The following is a 20,075-nucleotide window of genomic DNA, read 5'->3' on the forward strand; positions in this document are numbered from 1 at the left end:
AGTCCAAGCGGGCGCGGGGGGCTCGGTGAGGGGGATCGGTGAGGGGGATCGGTGAGGAGGGGTCGGTGATGGGGGGTCGGTGAGGAGGGGTCGGTGAGGAGGGGTCGGTGAGGAGGGGTCGGTGAGGAGGGGTCGGTGAGGAGGGGTCGGTGAGGGGGTGTCGGTGATGGGGGATCGGTGAGGAGGGGTCGGTGAGGGGGATCGGTGAGGAGGGGTCGGTGAGGGGGATCGTGAGGAGGGGTCGGTGATGGGGGATCGGTGAGGAGGGGTCGGTGAGGGGGTCGGTGAGGAGGGGTCGGTGAGGAGGGGTCGGTGAGGGGGTCGGTGAGGAGGGGTCGGTGATGGGGGATCGGTGAGGAGGGGTCGGTGAGGGGGTCGGTGAGGGGGTCGGTGAGGAGGGGTCGGTGATGGGGGATCGGTGAGGAGGGGTCGGTGAGGGGGTCGGTGAGGAGGGGTCGGTGATGGGGGATCGGTGAGGAGGGGTCGGTGAGGAGGGGTCGGTGATGGGGGATCGGTGAGGAGGGGTCGGTGAGGAGGGGTCGGTGAGGAGGGGTCGGTGAGAGGGGATCGGTGAGGGGGATCGTGAGGAGGGGTCGGTGAGAGGGGATCGGTGAGGGGGAATCGGTGAGGGGGATCGGTGAGGGGGGTCGGTGAGGAGGGGTCGGTGAGGAGGGGTCGGTGAGGGGGGGTCGGTGAGGGGGATCGGTGAGGGGGATCGGTGAGGAGGGGTCGGTGAGAGGGGATCGGTGAGGGGGATCGGTGAGGAGGGGTCGGTGAGAGGGGATCGGTGAGGAGGGGTCGGTGAGGGGGATCGTGAGGAGGGGTCGGTGAGGAGGGGTCGGTGAGGGGGATCGTGAGGAGGGGTCGTGAGGAGGGATCGTGAGGAGGGGTCGGTGAGGAGGGATCGGTGAGGAGGGGTCGGTGAGGAGGGGTCGGTGAGGGGGATCGTGAGGGGGGATCGGTGAGGAGGGGTCGGTGAGGGGGGTCGGTGAGGAGGGGTCGGTGAGGAGGGGTCGGTGAGGGGGATCGTGAGGAGGGGTCGGTGATGGGGGGTCGGTGAGGAGGGGTCGGTGAGGGGGGTCGTGAGGAGGGATCGTGAGGAGGGCTGGCAAAGGTCGGCCCATCGCAGGCGCTGAGGCCGTGCGGGCTCTGCGGGCTCGGTGAGGAGGGCTCCCCACGGCCGTCCCACCGCGGGCACCGGGGGCGGCAGCGCGGCCGCTTCCGCCGCGCTCGGCCGCGGCTCCTCCCCGGGCGGCGGCGCTGGCTCCTCCCGCCGCCCTTCCTGCGCCGCCCTGCGCGGGGGCACCGACGTGTCGCGGCGGAGGAGCCGCGCTAGGCCGCGCAGCCCGCAGGTACAGCGCGGCGGCCCGCCCGTCCCCGCCCGCCGCCGGGGCTCCCCGGGAAAGTTTCGCCTCGCCGGGTGCCCTTTGTGAGGGAGGCCGGGCCGGGCGGCGCAGCGGAGGGACGCGCGGGGAGGCGGGCGGGGGGCTGCCCGCGGCTCGCTTTCCGTCCTTCCTGCGGCTCCCCGGTCCCAATTTCCATGGTAACCCGCGGCGGGCGGTGCCCGGCGGGGGCGCGGAGGTGCCGGCGCCAGGCCGGGCCTCCCTCATGCGGCCGCTGTCCCGCAGGTCCCGCCAGCGTTCCCGACCATGCCACGGGGGGAGATATGACGGCGGCCTCCGGGGGATCCTCCTGGCGTGTTCTCCGTAAGGTACGGGCGGCTCGGGAGCTCACGTTCGGAGCAAGTGTTTAGTGTTTTCCTCCGGCGCATGGCAGCCAGGATGCGCTGGGATGTAAAGGGCTCGTTGGTTCCATAAGCCCTCTAGGAATCCGATGGTTCCTGGGTTTGTAGATGACCCTAAAATTGTGTGGTGGGCAGATTAATTTCTTGCATTTCTTTACTGTAATTTTTCAAAGACGGTATGTGATGTTGAGAGAAATACACATATAGGGGTGTAAAATACCAATATTCTGCAATCCCAACAGAAACTTTCCCTCTCTGACTGTCCAGTTTGGGCCTTAGTACATTGCTGAGACCCTTTTTCTTCTTTATTTTTCTTACACTCTCTAAATACTTAGGATTTCTGTTACAGGACACAGAGTTATCACAGTCCAGTGTAAAAAAATATAGAATGCCTATTTTAAAGTTCATCAAAGTAATTACTGGCCTACAGATTTGCATGTAGTTTTTTGGGTTTTGGCTTTTTTTGTTTGTTTGGTTTGTTTTTTGTTTTTTGTTTTTTTTTTATTATTTTCTAGCATAGATGGTGTATTGCCTTTCCTGTCTTACCTGTGATGATGAAGTCCTGAATGAGAAGTCCTACGGACTTATGCAGCTGTTGCTGTGCAGCCCTGCAAGAAATTGCTCTCTTGCTGAAAAACCCAGCTGCAGTATGTTAATTGTTGTAGTGGCTGAAGTAATTACTGTTGTGACCTGAGAGTCAGTGTGACTCTTTGACAGACTGTAGTGCAGACAAAAGGTCTTGAAATGCTTTGGGCATGAGTGTGGTGTATTGGGTAGGAGAAAAGTACCTAAAATGGACTAATAAACAGGATATCAGTAGCTGTTCACGCAAAATCACTGGGCAGCCTCACCAGTGAGGCCAGAAGGTTGCACAGTGAGAAGCATCTCTACCTCTCCTATCCCATTTGCCAGCAACAGGATCTATCCCAAGTGTCCCTCTGTCTTCAGCACCATTTTTCTCTGTAGTGGCAGTCTGGCGTATGTGCAGGAGTCTTGCCTTGTTGACAAGCACAAACTTCATGGGGGGAGAAGGAGATGCACATTTCCAATGTTGAACAAAGATATTGTTTGCCTGGAGAATATCAGGTGGCACTAGAAATAGTGGAGAAGGCAGACTGCAGGCTTCTCTTTGGCAGTTTGAGCAGGAAGAGGTTGGGAAATGAAATCATGATCATGTAGGTATTGTTTCTTCTTTTGGGGCAGCAACACTGTGAAGAAGCCACTTCTGCTTCTCCAGAATTTGAGGAAAATGAGGAGCAGTGAGTATGAAGAAGGCCCATGAACATTATATTGTCCTTCCTGTTGAGAGGCTCACGGTTTTCCTTTGGTTTCCTTTTTTTTTTTTCCTTCATACTATGTCTATTCTTGTCTTGTTTTATGAATGGAGTAGAAAGAGTGAGCAGGTGAGCATGAGTGTGGATGTTCTACGTACATTTTTCTGGGGCCTCATATGAGTAAGTCCAAATCATATTTACTAGCAAATCTATGATTTGTCTTAATATTTTTAGCTTTCTGCACCCATCTCACCTAGGTACTAGATTAAAAAAAAAAACTCCAATATTCTCAGCAGAAGGTAAATAATTGTTAGTAGGTTTCCTTCATACTCAAAACACATCCATGTAGTGATCAGGTGCTCCAATAGCTTAAATATCCCAGCTTTTTCTCTATCAATCTGGGTCTTAAATTAAAAGAAAAGGGGGCCATTTTGGGTGTGTGTTAGGGCTAGATTATTAGAATTGAAGTTGCATGTGTAGCACTTTGCTATATGTTAGAGAGTTTCCATCATTGTTATACAGTCGCTGTCAGCAGCAGTGAAAGATCTTCCTTCTGGTTTTTGGCATTCTAGGTGTAGCATGACCATACTGGGTTTTATGCTGTGGAATTATTTACTGTTTTTGTCAACAGAAGCTGTTTGAGGGATGAAGAGGAACTGCTGTGATTAGAGGTGGTCAGTTTTGTTTGATCTTCTGTTGGGCAGGTATTAATACCACAAGGGCTATCAGCAAACATGTTGCTCTGTTGCACGCCAAGTTAAAGTTTGGATGTTCTTGTTTGCAGAGTACCTGCCCTGTAGAGTGGCAGTGGGCTGACATCCTGTGTCAGGACTTGATGTGAGGTGCTTTTTGGGCCTGCTTTTTGTTGGTCTCTGCTCGCAGCTTTATGCACCATGTCAAACTGTGAAATATTTTTATTTCGTTCCCTCATAGCCACTTCCAGTTCAGGACTTGGGTAAGGCATTGGAAAGACACGATTCCCATGAAAACTCATATTTTTAGGAAGTTATTTTCTGGTGAACAAGAGCCTAGTCCTGGAGATGGCAAGTGGAGGGGCTGCACAGGGAATCGTGCTGTTGACGCAAATTGCTGTGAGCATCTGTTGGACTCCTTTTGGCATGTCAGCACCTTGGTGTTGGGATTTTTGCTGGGGCTGGTGCAGTTCTTCTGCCTTTTCTCCACATGTCACTGCTCTGCAGTCTCTGCCTTTAACAGACTGGTAGCAGGAATGCCTGCTGGGGCTCCTTGGTCTTTGTTCAGCTGTGTGGACGTCTCTGGAGCTCTGTAGGATGCTCGTATTTCACTGTCTTCCAAGGGGATGATGCACACTGTAATGCTGATGCCTGGAAAAAAGCGTACAAAGAGACTTCATTCTCATCTTGTGTGATACCGTGGGCGGCTAACCACAGGGCCTTTTCTGACACGTATTTTTATTGCTTTGATGATTGTTTCTAAATGATTCTGACATCTCTGGTGTGGAAGAACTGGGTGCATAATAACATAAATAGTTGAAGGTAGGTCTGTTTCTCCAGCACAAAATCTGCCTTCTGATTTCAAACTGGTGCTCAGCATTGGGAGGTTGGGTTTCCAGGTGAGAGGAAGTATATTTGCTACAGTGGGTGCATCACAAGTGTTTACTGTAATTATTTATTTGGTACCTGAATGAAAGCAAAATATTACTTTCCAAATAGTCTGTCTAAAAGGATGTAAATTGCTTTCCAGTTCTTGACAAAATGTTTACACTTGTGGATTATTTTAAGTAACAAGACATCATTCAGTGATGGGACATTTTGGGGTAATTATTTTCAGAGGATCTTATTCCTGTGTTTAAAGAAATGAAACTCAGCTAAAGCTTTTTTTTATTTTATATTTTTAATCTGCTGTTCATGTGGCTACAGCTGGGAAGGGCAAAAGAAACCAGTACAAAATGTGATAATATGAAAGTCAGATGTTGTTTTATCCTGGCCTTGTAGGCTACCCATGGTGCTTTGCAGTGGAGATGCAGCTGTTCTGTTCTTTCTTTGGAGTCACTACTGCTTTTTCTTACCCTGTTTGAGGAGAGTGTTTTGAGATGTTCTTATGAAAGAGACAATTCAAGGGGAGGGTGGTAGCATTACTCTTTGGGCTATTCAAGTGCTTTTGCTTTTTCACAGTCCTCAGTCTGCAGTTTGCTGGGAAAGTCTGAGGAATTCTAGAATCTGCTGGAGCATAACAGCATGTGTAGCTAAGCAGGGCTGATGGGAAACACAGATAAGTCATACATTGCTTCCTTGTTGGGTTGATTTCATCCCAGCAAGGCTAACCTGGATGCTCATCAGTCATGTTAACTTTGCAGAGAAGGTACACGCTAAGTGTGAGAACGTGAGATTGGGGATACAGTTAGGGTGTGCAGAATGCACTCAAATATGTGGGGGTTTTTTTTGTGAGTTATGTTTATTAGGCTCTGAGAAAGGCCAGGCTCATATGGCCTCCTCTCTAAGTTGTGTGAAGGGGTTTCATGTTGGAGCCTGCTCCAAATGTAGGTGGCTTGCCATGGGGACATGTCCCAGCTGTCCTCTGACTCTGGCCTCGTCATTCCCCTGACAGCCATCATCTTCCTCCTCTGAAAGGGTGGAAGCAGGTGTTCAGAAAGAGCAGAACAGCTCCCACGGCCTTAACCTCAGTCTCTGAAACGGCTTAAATGTTTCTGCTTCAAGCTAACCTTGCCTCCCCTGCTGCAACAGGGAAGTCTGCCTCAGGGCACCAGGGACAAGCATGGAAATTGCAGCCTGAGGAATTAGCTGGTTGGAAAAAAAAAGTGAAAGCTTGCACTAGTGCAGTCTGGCTCACGTTGTCTTACAAAGGTGCTGTGTACTTTGCTCATACCATGCTTTTCCTGTTACAGGGTGAAATCCTGCTGATTTAGAGCTGGAAAATAATACACAGGGAAATCGCAACTTTTGAGGACAGGGTAAATATATTAGGCCAATAACAACATACCATTTATTAGCTGTTGAGGTCCTGGAAGGAGTCCATTGTATATTTTTATCTTTTAGTTATGTTTCCAGTATGCTTTTCTTTAATAAATATCTTTGGTATTTATCATATCTTCTTATGGTGCAATAATCTTGCTTTAGCTTGACTTGTGGGTGGCTTCTGATAGTTTTCTATTCCAAAGCATGTTGGGTAGCCAGACGAGTGCTTGAAATATTTTCATTTCACTCTGTTGTTGCCAAAGCCATGACAAGCAGCAGGGACTTTAGCATGCCATTTGTGTTCACAGAGAAACTTCTCCTGCCTTACCTTTGGGATGCAGAGCATACCCCTTGAAAAGTACCTGCTGGTGTCCAAGCGTGGCTTGCTGTGGACAATGGGAATACTTGAAGGAAAGCTTTGCTCAGTGTTGCATGTTCAGTTGGAGCCCTGGGGGCTCTTCTCCCTGAGTGCTGAGTGTCTCTTCTTAGGTGTCACTATTTTTGAAAATGATATAAAATGTGGAGAGCAGATTCTATGAATGCTATTGGAAAAACAAAGCATGTGAATAACTACACTCAGAACATGGGAAGGCAGTTTCTGAAGAACTTTTGTACAAGTCCTGATACTTAGAAAAACAAGCACGTTCTCCAGAGTTACAACCACCCTGTGCAATCACTTCTGAGTAATACACTTTGTTGTTTGTTGTGCTCTCTTCCAACAGCTGAAACCTGGGGTGTGAAACTCAAGAGTCACAGTGCAGTCATCTCAGAAATAACCTCATGTGATTAATGCAGTGCTTGCTCACAGAGCTGCTCTTTCGCTGACTGTGCAGTGGCCAAGCGTGCAGCTCTTCCTCCCATCCACCAGTGTTTTGTTCCCTGCTCTGTGGTACAGCTGTGTCATACTGTACTTGCTGAGCGTGTTGCTCAACAATAATGTTTTTAGAGAGGAGGCTGTAAGTTGAAGTACAACTCAAACTGTTGGAATACTGTCAATTCAGATCATCAAAACTATTTTCATTGTTGCCGTGGCTGATTTGGTTTAACTTTAGAGTATTAAGTCATTACAGCGATGGTGTAATTTAATATAATCTTTTTAAATAAGGAAATTAATACAGTGTGTACAAAATAGATGTAATATATTGAAGGTACGTTGCAAGTAGAGCCATAATCCTGGGTTCCAGGCTCCATCACTACTCTTGTGTCTAACCTCCAGACGTTTTTTTAATTGCAGTAGTTTAATAGACATAGCTAAACAAAATGTCTGTAAATTATGGTGATTACTGGAGAGAACACAGTTGATCTAACCCATTTTAATGGTATATCATTTAAACACTGATGTCATAAAGTTACACAGTTGTATATTTTTACTACAGCCATATCTCATATCTCTTCTAAGTAAGAGACTCAGGGGATTCACCATTTCATAATTCACTCTGCACAGTTAATGCAGTTAATGCATTTACCTGCCTGTCATTTTGCACAGCTAGTGCAGTTAACTGTGTTTACCTGCCTTTGACTTGCATGGAAAATTGAATGAGTTAAAATACTCTGGAGAAGTTTCATTCTGTGTTAACACTGAGTTTCATTTTTTTGGTATGTTTAAATCAGCAAATTTGTTTAATATTGTGTATTTTAAAATGTTGATTTAGCGGCTAGCTATAGATTCATTTGTCTAAAAAAATGTTTAGTAGTGGAGCACAAGGAGCTGCTGTTCTGTTGGTGAACAAATTAAAGTTTTTCAGTTGTGGCTAAAGTTAGTGTACAGAGGTGAGTGTAGGGCAGGATTTTTGCCTTTATATGGGCTTGGCACATATTCCTTTGTAATGTGGATTAAATTCAGGTACTATTGTCCAGTTTTCTTTGGCTTTCTGGAGTTGTACTTTGTTGGTCAATTTAAGGACTGCATTTTGAGGAATGCCTGGTTTGGGGCAGTACACAGATGAGTTTTCCTGTGCAAATGTGGTTGTTTATTTGGGTTAATTATCCATAAGGTCCTGACTTATGAGGGTACTAGAATAGCTGCTAGCTATGAATAATTTAATACAGCATCAGATTGCGTGCCACTTAAGAAGGCATCTGCCTATGAAGCCTTATATCTTGTTGAAATCCACTCAATAGTATGAAGGTTACTGCTTGCACTGTATTTTATTGTACTCTTTCCTTTCTATTTTAAGATTGTCAGTAAATATTTCATAGCGATAAGTAATGAAAATACCTGTGCAAGAGTAGGCAGAGCTTGTTTTTGAAATGTTGAGGTGTTGAACTACTCTTCAGTCTTAACTCGTCTTTTAAATTTATTTTAAATCTTTGACTAGCATCACACAGATAGCATTTTCTCCACTCAGATTTATGTAGTTGAGGCAATTCATATTCTAAACAGTTCTTTTAGATGGTACTTCATTGTGGGGAAAGGAGAAAGGTTTAATGAAAGGCTTGCAAGAGTTATGAGATTTCAGTGCCTTCTACAAATTGCCCTAGTTGCTCATACATCTGACTAGAGCAGACTGTGGCTCATATTACAGAGGCTTTTTCAGGAGAAAAACTGCAAATACAGCACTTGGAAGCAGTTCCAAGTGCAGATAAATTTACTGTATGCCTTTAGGAGACTTGGTCATGGCAACATAGCACTGGATGTGTTTTTGAATGTTTAAAATAAGCGTTTTATCATCATATACTAGATTTTTCACAAAACCACCCCAAAATATTTGAGAAAAGCTTAATGAAGAAGTTACTTTGGAAATGGAAAGGGAAGAACAAAAGCAATAAAAGTAGTAGAGAAAAAGAGTTTTGTGGGGCTTTTGGGGGAGAGAGATTAATGCTTTATGATATTTAAGGAAGATCTGTCAGATGTCTGGAAAGGTTTTTTGTCTGACTACTTTTGACTGTTCCTATTCCCTGTCTGCTAGTAAGTTTTCCTTACTATGGGCCTCTTCACTGGGATGCTTTGTTATAGCTGAACATCTCTTTTAGAATTGTCTTTTAGGACACTTTCAACCTCGATTAGAAAGTAGAACCTGTTCTTTTTCTTTTCCAAATGAGGTTTGTAATATATGTGATGCTGCTGGAAGCCGACACGGTGAGATACAGCCATCCCTTGGTGCCTGCTTTAGCACTTGAAGATAAAATTGGCCTTTAATCTTTTTGTGCTCCTTGACAGGGTAGTGAGTAATTTAAGTGTCCATTAAGGGTTAGTTTAATACTAAGATCTTGCTAGATGTGTTTAATTCCTCCTTAAAGGCGAGGATCCAGATGAGTCCCTTTGAACAGGCACTCCTTGAGCTGTACAGTTTTAATAAACTCTCAGACCTCTAATAGTTGTGCAATGTGCTACTGTCTGACACTTTGATGGAAATGCAGTTTTGTTTACAGATGGGAAGAACTCATTAAGTTTAGCCCTGGTGTAAAATTTTTAAGGCTATTTATTTTCAAACTGGGATCTTACAATTGAACTGAAAATTAGCAGGACTTTGCTTACTCTGGAGCTTTTTGATCTATGATTTAATTGTCTTCTCTATGGAAATACATTATGGTAGAATAAACTACTTCATTAGGCAGCCAAAGAAGTTGAATTGTCGGTTTTCCTGATTCCAGTACAAGGTTTCCTGATACTATTGTGAATGTGTGCACGGTGGCTGCAATAGTTATGGCAAGAAAGGAAGAAGTGCCTGAAAGACTTGCTGCTTTTTTTTTTCAAATGTAACATTTTATTGTTGCTGTGCTCAAGACCAGGCTGTCCTCCAAACATACAGGTGTGTGAGGAGCAGACTACAAAGCTACATTCTGCCTTTTATTTTTGTGTTTAAAATAAACTTTCTCCTGTTGTTGAAATGTGTCAGTTGAAGTATGGCAGTTAAAAACAATACTGGAGTGTCATTGTTTTGCTACAGTGTCTCCCCAGAGCTTTATTAAAGCCTTGCTATCTATTGTTTCCTATTTAGCTTTTATCAAGTGGTGATTTTATGCAATGGCATCAAGCCACAGTTCTTCACCAGTGCCTCAGTCGAACAGCAGCGATGCTTTCTTTAAAAAAGAAGTGGACGCCACGAAACACTTCCGGCTTGTGCAGTCCCTGCCAGACGTGTGTCCCAAGGAGCCCACAGGTAATGCAGGTGTGCAGGGAGAGGGAGGAAGCAGCTCAGCTTGCTGAGCCATTGCCAGCTACCCCGTCAGTATTTCTTGTGTGCTGGGTGTAGTGTACTAAGCCATAGTCTCACTTCCAAGCATTCTGTGATTCCTTTTTATACCACCAGTGTCCCTTTGGATCAATAGGAGAGACTCTTTGCAGCTTGTTTTAAGATGTGGGACTTTGCTTGCATGATTCCACATGGCGGCTATGATCCATAGTCCATGTAAGGAGAGGGTGCAGTCTGACAGAGCTGGTAGCAGATGTGTCGAGTGTGCTGGGAGCCTGGCTGCATTCCTTCTGGGAGACATCCCAGCCCTTCTGCAGGAAGAAGCAAGTGACCTGTCTGTAGTACTAAGCCTCTGCTGCTGTTGTTAAACCAGATTTTGGTCATGGTTCCAGCTGTTGTGTTGCACTAAGGCTTAGTTTACACAAAGGAGTAGATGGGATGGGATCTTAAGAATTCCGACATAATGCTAACGAATTTCAGCTGTCATTCTGATCAAGATCAGGTTATTAGAAATAGTTTGTGGTTGGAATCTCTTTCTCTTGAGTAAAAACTAATGTTGAGCTAAATCTGTTTAATGAGTGTCAATACACCGCTTCTGTGTTGACAACTTGAGTTGGTTAATCTCATGGAAGAAATGCAAGGTGATGTGTCGCAGGAGAATCTCATCGGTGATTTGCATAGATAATTCTAATCCAGTATGTAATTGGTAAAATATGGTTTAGCTTAAGAGCCACATTTCAGCAAAGGCTTACAGCTTTGTTTCTCAGCCTAACAAACTGTCTTGTCTTTTGTGCTGCAGGCAATCCCAATGACTTACATGACAGCCCATCTCTAGTTGTGGATCAGCAAAGATGGACTATTTATCATTCCAAAGTCAATCTCCCAGCAGCACTAAATGATCCTAGGTTAGCAAAAAGGGAATCTGATTTCTTTACAAAAACATGGGGAATGGACTTTGTGGACACTGAAGTCACGCCTTCATTCTACCTCCCACAGATCACCAAGGAACATTTTGCATTATACCAACAGGAAATCACTCCGGTAAGAACCCCCAGTTAGGTGCACATAGTCCTAAGAACTAGAAAGAGATCCTCCTTCTAATTAGATTATCCTGGCTAGTAGCCCACTGTACAGTTAATTGATAATGATTTTGCTTTTTCAGTGTTATTTTGGTCTTCATTAGACATTTCTGATTTTATAATCTCAGAACCCATTGTGTGGAAAATGCTCTCTGAATTATCCTGAGGCAATTTCACGTTATTTTTAACTTCTGTTTCTGAGTACTGAGCTCTGCACCAGGGCTTGCAGTTCATATTTATTCTTTCTGGTGTTTGATCCTTTTTTCCTGTAAGGCTTGTTTAAGGATTGGGCTCTACAATGTAATTTAGCATTCTCAGACCTTTGGATCAAATGACTACATGCTGCAGGGGTTGTAGATATTTTCTAGGAGTCTTCAATCTAAACATTGAAACATTTATACATTAACTTCTTAAACTATAGAGGCCTATTATCTTGGTGATTTCTTTTGTAACAGGGAAGTGTAAGCTACATCTAAGGACACCAGGACCAGTAGGAGACTTCTACAATCTCTTAAAAATACAAGTGTCAGTAAGTATGTAGTATTCTTTATTTTTTTTAACTGAAAGAACATGTAGAAGTCTCCTGCTGTTTTCTGCTTCCTTGGTTTGTAACTTCCTTTTTTTTTTTTGCTGGTTCAGAATTAGCAGGATGTGTTACTTGTGTAATTGTAGTTCAAGATTGTCTATAACTGAACTATTGCCATTAACTCACATATTCAGCATTTAAAATGTTTTAGGATTTCATCTTTTAAAATTAGTACTTCATGCAGTCACTGCTACATGAAGGAAGGTTTTGAAACTGGGACCTGAGCTGTGATGTAGCTTCTTGCAGAAATCTAGTTAACATTGGTATTCTTTAGAAACATAATTTATCACCACTATGGGTTCTGGTGGTGTTTAAAATTCAAAGCTCAGCATGATGAACCAAGATATGTGGTTTCAGCAAGGTACTCATTAGTAATATGTACAAGTAATTTCTACTTTCATCCAATTTGATTTAGCAATGAAAAAGGATTCTTTGTGTGTTAGTGTGATTCCTAGATTAGTCAGTAAATAAGTGTTTGTATATGTAATTACCATTTATCTGTGGTTGTATATCATTATGTAGAGAAGTTATTACACCTCTTCAATAACTTCTGTGTTCGTTTTCTCTTGAGATGTAAAGATACAGGAAAAAAACAACACATCCACTGTAGGTTGAAGTTTTTGGTGCCTTTCACCTGGACAAACTTTGTCTGAGCTTGTAAGAGGAAGAAAATACTGTGAAATTGCCAGAATTCTTTTGCATGATTTAGTTGTGTTTCATTGAATGTTTTGCTTCAAATGAAAAAATTCTGGGTTTTAAGCATCAGAATAATTCTTTAATATATTTTCTCTTCTACAGAGAGAGAAGGTTCATGAAAGGTGCAAGAATATTTGTACTCCTAAAGATACCTTTGACAGGACACTATTACACACTCACGGTACAGTCAAAGCCTCCTTTAGTCATTAGAAAGTGGTGTCTTTTTGTATCACTATCTTATAAAATCAGTAGCAAATGTTATGAATGTTACTCATCATTGATTCTATAATGTACTAATTGTCTCTGTTACTTGCTTGAGATCTTAATGTACAATAATATCTGCTGATTTCTTTGAAACAAGAATTGAAAACTCAGACATGGTAGGCTTAGAAGTGTTCATGATCACTGCTGACATGTTGTAGGTCAAAACTTTAGTGATTACTGCTTTTAAACTTTTTCTTGGCATCTTTGGATTTGTGATGGGTCACTGTGGCCCTGGCAGCATTTTCTTTAACTGCTTTTATTTAAAGATCCATTGAAACAGTTGCATCAAATTTGTATCACGTGTTGGCTTCTAAGTGAAGAACTGCAGTGCCATTCCTGTATCTCTGTTATGAGAGTCACGTCATTGCTGAGGTGGGAAATTATATCCCAAAGTGATCTACTCTAGGCCATCTGCTCAAGCCAGGGCCACCTATGGGAGGACAATGTCCAGTTGGGTTGTGAATTTCACAGGTGGAAATTACACAATCTGTCTGGGCAACCTGTTTCAGTGTTTTAGCACTCTCACAGTAAAAATACTTCTTATGTTCACGTGAAATCTTTCATGTATCACTTCCTGCCCATTGGCTCCTATCCTGGCACTGGACATCACTGAGAAAAATCAGCTTTGTGTTCTGTGCAGCCCCTCCTCAGATTTTTAAGCACATTGATCTCTCCTGGGCTTTTCCAGTCTAAACAGTCTCTCTTTGTTTCTTAATCATCTTTGTGGCTCTTGACACGATTTATTCTGGTGTGTCTGGGGAATTCTGCCTTGTGCTGGGGAGCTCAAACCTGCATGTGAAGGCTGAATTTCAGGACTTCTTGGAAGTAGTTCAACTAATAGGAAACTAGATGGGAAGGAAGTCAAGAGACAAAACAAAAAAAAAAAAAAAGACAAGTAAAAGGGGAAGAAACACTCATAACTTGGAGAAAGTTTTTATTATTTAATTTACTTCTTTAAAAAGGGTAAAGGGTTTTTATTAGCATAAAAGGGTTCCTTTATCAATCCTTGTTTGATAAGTCTTATCTATATCAATGTCTACAGGTAATACAGCAAAAAGGGTTCAGTAGTTTACTCCTTCTGATCAAGTTGTTTCTGTTGACTTTCTTCCTCCTCTTCTGTGCAAAAGGGAGCCCTTCTGTGGGGTTTCTCTGTGTTGGTGTTACTTTGGAATAGCTGTTCCAGAATGAATCTGTCTGTGCTGCATGTTCAAAATCAGTCTTAGCTTAATCCATTTTAAAAGAGTCTGAGTGTTTTTAAAAAGAGAAAGTTGCTGCCACCAAAGTAACTGGGAGCTGCTTGTGTAGCTGGACAGTTCTTAGTAGAAGCATCATTTGGTAAACTGAAGCTTGTGATTTTGTATAAATTCTGCTGTTACTGTTTCCCATCTTCCTCTAACTCCTGCCCACGAGACTTAGCCTTTCACTCCCGTAAGAATTGGTCTGTCCAAAGGCTGAGAACGATTCTAAGGTTGCCTTTTGTACTTCAGTACACATAAAGTAAGAGACAAATGAAGTAAAAACCAGAGAACAGTATGGGAGTTGATGCTGGGGTAGCACTTGCCGTGTTTGTCAGGGTTGAGCAGACTGTCCAGCAGAAATACGGGCTTGCTGCTTTTAATTTCCTCAACGTTTTTGTTCTCCAGTGTGCCCCCACTTCATAATGCCCACTAAAGTAATGAGTAAGGGTGGGACAGGGGATTTTGGCTGAACCTCAAAAGTTTGAATTTTCCTTTTCTTCAAGTTCTGCTGGGATACAATGAATTAACTCTTTTCCCAGTTCAACTCTCACTCTCTGCAATTGTCAAGCCAGCATACTCCATGGGAATTAGTGCTGCTGTGCTGCTTGCTCAGTGCTTGGGACTCTGGCCTGAGCCCTTGTTCATCCTTCTTGCCAGTCTTTGTGCATCCAATCTCCAAGTGCTGGGCAAAAGTGATTATATGGGCAGCTTCAGTCTAAAGCATTAAAACTGGGATGATGTTAGAAGGACCTTTTACTGGCCCTTGCCAGTGCACTAATGAATGTGAAGTGCTAAGTGGATTGCTTTGTATGACAAACACTGACACTGCCAAAGCAGCCAAGTGCGAGCTCCCTTGAGCAGTCTGGGCATGAGACCTGAGCTGCAAAGGACAAAAGAGCACTTCAAGGAATCAGAATATTTCATGTTGGCAGGGACTTCAGAAGGCCTTCACTGCAGCTACCATCTCAAAGCCAGTTCAGCCATTCAAAGCTTTACCAAGAAAAATAGAAATATCCAGAAAATATCTACAAATAAATAGCCAGAAAATCTCCAAAGTACCCAGCCTTCTGGGCAGCCTGCTCCAATGCTTGACAGTCCTCATGTCATCAAGGTTCTCCTCACGTTCAGTCAGAAAGTTTCATTTCAGTTTGTAAGCCTGCTCCCCTTCTGTTTTCATTGTCTTGGAAACTTCCTCACTTGGGATTCACTTGTTCAAGGGAATTGTTTCCTATGGTTTGCTCATTAATGACTACCTGTGTTTTGTTTAATTTTAGATAAATCCAGGACAGATCTGGAACAAGTACCTAAGGTATGGCTTCTGTGGACTTGGAGCTGTTGTAAGGCATTCTCACATGAAGTGTTGAATATATGCATGTACTCTGTTCCTTGTAGAAATTTTGCCCTCACTGATGACTTGGGTTGATTCTCAAGAGCATCTGTAGTGCTCAGAATTTAAAGACTAAGGATGATTTGCTTTGGGTTTTTTTTCCTTATTGTTTCCATGGTCTTACTTTTTCTATTAAAGTATTATTATACTTTAACAACTACCATTATTTTTTTTCATCTTTAAATAAATGAAGTTAAGACCTCAAAGCTGAGCAGAATTAGCCAGTCTAGGAGGAAGGGAAAACTGAAGAGTTTGAGAAAAGCTTGAATATTGCCTAGTGTACAACTCAGCATTAAGTTTAACTCCTTGAATCCTTGATCAGAGCTCTTGCATATAAGCATGGAGCATACATGATGTGGGTTTTTGTGTCAGCTCTAGATTCCATTTTAGTCTGAATAATTTTTTTATAGGTACAGTAAGAAGTCAGAGTGTTAATATGGGTCAGCATCTCTGTGCCAGTTGTGTAGGCTGTGACTTGAGTAGCTGTCACTGCAGTGTTTTAAAGTCCAGGAAACAAGAATGCTTGAGTGTGGTGTGATGCTCTGTCTGTGTTGAACCTTTTAAAATTACACTTCATAAATAAAAGGAAGAGGGTTCCACTGCCTGCCTGTAAGCTCAAGGTTTTGCAAGTATAAATAATGTTACCAGAGAGAATTTTAGATTAATTGTTTTGCAGGAGGTGTGGTTAATGTTATCGGTTACACTCTCTTCCTGTGCCCAGCACAGTTGCTACATCCTGCCTAAAGGATGTCAGCTGGAGGCTCTGCTCCCTCCCAGGGAACTCTGGCTGCACCCTGACAGCCAGCTGGATGATCAGCCTGGTGGGAGCAGTGCCCCAGGAATGAGCACAGCAGCAGCAGGATGCCCTCGTTAGTGAGGAAGCTTTGCTCAAATCCTTGAGAGGGTCCACCTGCACTTCAAAGCTGCCTGTGTTTGCACACTCAGGGTGTTCAGGTCGTCTCAGGTGGTTGAATACCTATGTAATTTTGGAGCTGTGACTTCCACTTTCAGGAGGATATGACTGTCAGATCACACAAGCTTTACAAGTACATTGGTTGTAAGGTCTGGGATTAATTTGTTTGCCTGGGTAAATGAAAATCTGGATTTTAAAATCAACAAATAAAGTCTCTGTTAGCTTAATGAGACAGGAGATGTGTTTAACTGGGGCAAAAAATATAGGGGTGAGTGAGGCACATTTATTTCTTTTGTTTTTCTGTTTCAGATTTTTATGAAACCAGATTTTGCCTTGGAAGATTCCTTAACGTTTAATGCCGTTTTACCATGGTCTCATTTTAGTACTGCTGGTGGAAAAGGAAATCGTGATGCAGCTTCCTCCAAGTTGCTTCAAGAAAAGGTACAACTTTGACACAAGTTACCTTGATAATTTTGGTTATCCATCAGTGCTGGTGGCGACTGCAAAGGAGCTCCATGGCTGCTGCTGTGTAGAGTTTCTTGAGACATCACTTTGGGCTTTGCTGTCTCTCCTTTTATACCAGGCTGCAGATTGTTAGTAAATGCAGGAAGCATCCTACTGAAGGAGAACTTTTTTTCCCTGCTCAGTAGATCTGTCAAATCTGGAAAAAAATAACCTGTGTATGATGTAATAACTGGCTCTTCATGACAGCTGTAACTTACTGAAACAGCTGTACATGGAGAACTTCAGAGGTGTGGAGTGGTTTTCTTAGGGAGCAAGAGCAGTTCTGTGAGAAGGGAAAGCTGGATTGCACGGGTTGTACACTGTGTCACACTGTTATTTTCCAGCATCTCAGGAAAATTTCAGACTCAAGGTGCTGTGGTTTCTATGCTAAAAGCAATACTAAATTCTATGGTGTTTGTGTTTTAGGAGATTCCTCTTACTTTTGTTGTTGTCTGCATTGATCTGTTTTTGCATTTCACAAAGGAGAACATGAAAGCAGAGCAATTTCTTTAATATTTGAAACAGAAGTCTCTTCTTGGTTGTTTTTATCTTTTTTTGCTAGTTACATAGTCATACTATAGAAAACCTCATAATGAGTCATCTTTACAGTACCAATACCAATAAAATGCTTTTAGAAAATCTGAGTAGTGAGGTACATTAGGAAAAATGAGGTACCTTAGGAAAAAATAACATGAGATTGTCTGGAAGGTGTTTTCAAATTTCTGGGAATTAATCTTCCTGCTCTCCTGCCAGCTCAGAAAGAAGTGACAGACTCTGCTGGAGGTTAACTCAAAGGTTTATTAGGTTGTCCTTCACATCTAAAGTTGGAGGAAGGCTTCTTTGGAGTTTTTTGGAGCAGTTGCTGTCTGAAGATGAAAAAGCAATATCTGGTATATGCTGTGAAATTCCCAAAATGTGCCTGGCAGCAGCATGGACACTCAAAGGACTTGTGTTGAAGCAGACCCAGAGCCCTCACTGATGCAGAGGAGTGAAAACACTGCTTTGTATGACTGAAATTAGCCCACATTTGTTATTTTACTTTTTAAAGCCTCTGAACTGCATGAGGTTTACACTTACCACATGTAAATAAGCACTCTGCTGCCATAATTGTCCCTAGCTCTAGGCAACATTTTCCAAAAGGATTTTGAAAACCTTGTCTTAAGCAAGATTTACTTACAGCCTTTTGGGCTGCTGTTGATCTACTTCAGAAATTTCCTCCTGATGTTTTCTTCTTTACCTCCTCACATGTGTTGCCCTACATTGGGACTGTAATCTCTTTGAGGCAGGTGCTGTTTGCTCTGGAAGGGACCTGGGGTATCTGGTTGGTACAAGCACATAAATAATTGTTTTCAACAGCCCTTTCTCTGATCCCTGTGTCAGAGTCCGTCTTGGTTTTCCCTGTGGCTAGGTGTGTCACAGCTGGTTGGCGGAGGATGCTTCTGATTAAATTAGATGTGAATAAAAAAGGTTTGCATATTGTATAAATCCCCAGTGTATCCATAGGAAGCAGCATGAAAATAACTCCAAGAAGGAGACATTCTCCAGTTGATTTCTTTTCCAATCTTTTCCAATCTCTGGTTGGCTTTTTGGAATTCAGCAGGACGTTTGAATGCTTGGCATCTCTGAGAAACCAGGTCATCTGAGTATTAACATTCAGATGAGCATCCTACAGCCTCAGTCCTTTGAGTTTACATATTCAGCATAAGCCAAAACACAGAGCTTTTACAGTCAAAGAATCAGGCCAGCACGGTGGTCTGGTAACTGTTGGACATGGAGAATTTGAATTTCAGCTTCTGAAGATGTAGGTGTACTCTGTCTCTGGGAATCCCACAGTGCCAGCACACAGGAAACAGGCTTAGTACTAATTCCAGCTGGTTGGCAAAAGTACAACTGCAGCCAGAGATACCCTGAAGATTTTTCTACGAAGAAGGTACTACAGCTTTTTAGATAAGCAGAGCCATTCCAGTGTCATCAAATATAGTGGCTGCAACTTTAGCAGCTTCAGGGACCCAAATTTCACAGCATATCTGCATATATATACTGTTGCTTGCAAACCAGTATCCTGAGCTGTCTCCTGGTTGTCCTCCATATTCTGTGGCCAGTGTCCAAGCATGTGGTACAAAACTTTAAGTATTTTAGATTTATTTGCTTTTCTAACTTTTTATTTTCAAGCAGAAAAGGCATCAAATCAGTCTTCCCACAGTGATTTTCAGTTAATTTAAGAAGTTATTAAACCACAACGACAAAGGGATTTAACTTTTTTTAGCAAAATTTCCTTGTGAGACAATGAGACAAATGCTCTGAAAGTGTACTTGCATGATGATAAAGCTTCCAAGTCATAACAATTAGTGTTGATTTTTCCTCTTTCCTCCTCTTCCCAGCTGAGCCATTATCTGGACATTGTGGAAGTCAATATTGCTCATCAGATTTCTCTCCGTTCAGAAGCATTTTTTCATGCAATGACCTCTCAGCATGAGTTGCAGGACTACCTCAGGAAAACCTCCCAGGCTGTAAAATTGCTTAGAGAGAAAATCTCTAAAATTGATAAAGTAATGTGTGAAGGATCGCTTCGAGTTTTAAGACTGTCGCTCACCAGAAATAACTGTATAAAAGTGTACAATAAACTGAAGTTAATGGCTACTGTACACCAAACACAGCCCACAGTACAGCTGCTGCTCTCCACTTCGGAGTATGTTGGAGCTTTGGACTTAATAGCAACAACACAAGAGGTGTTACAACAAGAGCTGCAAGGTATTCACAGTTTCCGGTAGGTAACCACGTAGGAAATACATAAAATGCAAGCAGAACTGGATTGTGTTGAGCACATTATGTTGGCCGAAGGGATTTGTTCCACCTTTGTTCATTTATTCTTAGAGGACCTAATACAGAAGGTATAAAATGTAAGTGTGGCATAAGCAGTGTGACTAATGCCTTTGCCAGAGATGGGGTGGTTTTTTTTGGGGTGGGATGAACTTTTGACATCTAAATGCTTTGTCCTCTGTTCTGGTTTACAGGTGTTCTAGGGGTGCAGAGATGAGAGCAAAGCTGTGGCTGGACTTTCATCTTGCATGGCTTGTAGCTGAGAGGTTTTTTCCACATGGGGGTCTGCAATCCTCCTGCAGGCAGCAGGAGGATGTGTCCTTGAGCCTGTGCCTTTAGTGGCTTCTGGAGTTGTTAAAGGAACATGCAGGAGTATTTACACAGTAGAATCCTTCTAGCTTATTTAAAATAAGCTATCATAAGATACAGGTGGTTTAAAAGTGGTGCATGCAAAGCTGCCGGTGTGGCATGATGCTGGCA

General features: G+C 43.1%; 1 protein-coding gene across 4 annotated transcripts in view; it reads left to right on the forward strand.

Annotated features, from left to right (window-relative positions):
• The first annotated feature begins 1,250 nt into the window (after positions 1-1,250).
• VPS54 (VPS54 subunit of GARP complex) overlaps positions 1,251-20,075 on the forward strand; it is a 45,552-nt gene continuing 26,727 nt past the window's right edge. The window contains exons 1-10 of one of the 4 annotated variants that reach the window (XM_085576142.1): positions 1,268-1,352; positions 1,629-1,711; positions 9,914-10,075; positions 10,908-11,013; positions 11,105-11,149; positions 11,643-11,716; positions 12,572-12,650; positions 15,246-15,280; positions 16,581-16,712; positions 19,157-19,542. In XM_085576142.1, coding sequence (XP_085432268.1) covers positions 11,004-11,013; positions 11,105-11,149; positions 11,643-11,716; positions 12,572-12,650; positions 15,246-15,280; positions 16,581-16,712; positions 19,157-19,542 — 761 coding nt within the window. In that variant the 5' untranslated portion in view covers positions 1,268-1,352; positions 1,629-1,711; positions 9,914-10,075; positions 10,908-11,003. Of the gene's footprint in view, positions 1,355-1,628; positions 1,712-9,913; positions 10,076-10,907; positions 11,150-11,642; positions 11,717-12,571; positions 12,651-15,245; positions 15,281-16,580; positions 16,713-19,156; positions 19,543-20,075 lie in introns of all 4 variants that reach the window. The other 3 variants (XM_085576143.1, XM_021555839.3, XM_085576141.1) reach the window with 3 other exon arrangements.

The sequence above is a fragment of the Lonchura striata genome, chromosome 3, assembly GCF_050655825.1.
Source record: "Lonchura striata isolate lonStrDom1 chromosome 3, ASM5065582v1, whole genome shotgun sequence".
In the NCBI taxonomy this organism is placed as follows: domain Eukaryota; kingdom Metazoa; phylum Chordata; class Aves; order Passeriformes; family Estrildidae; genus Lonchura; species Lonchura striata.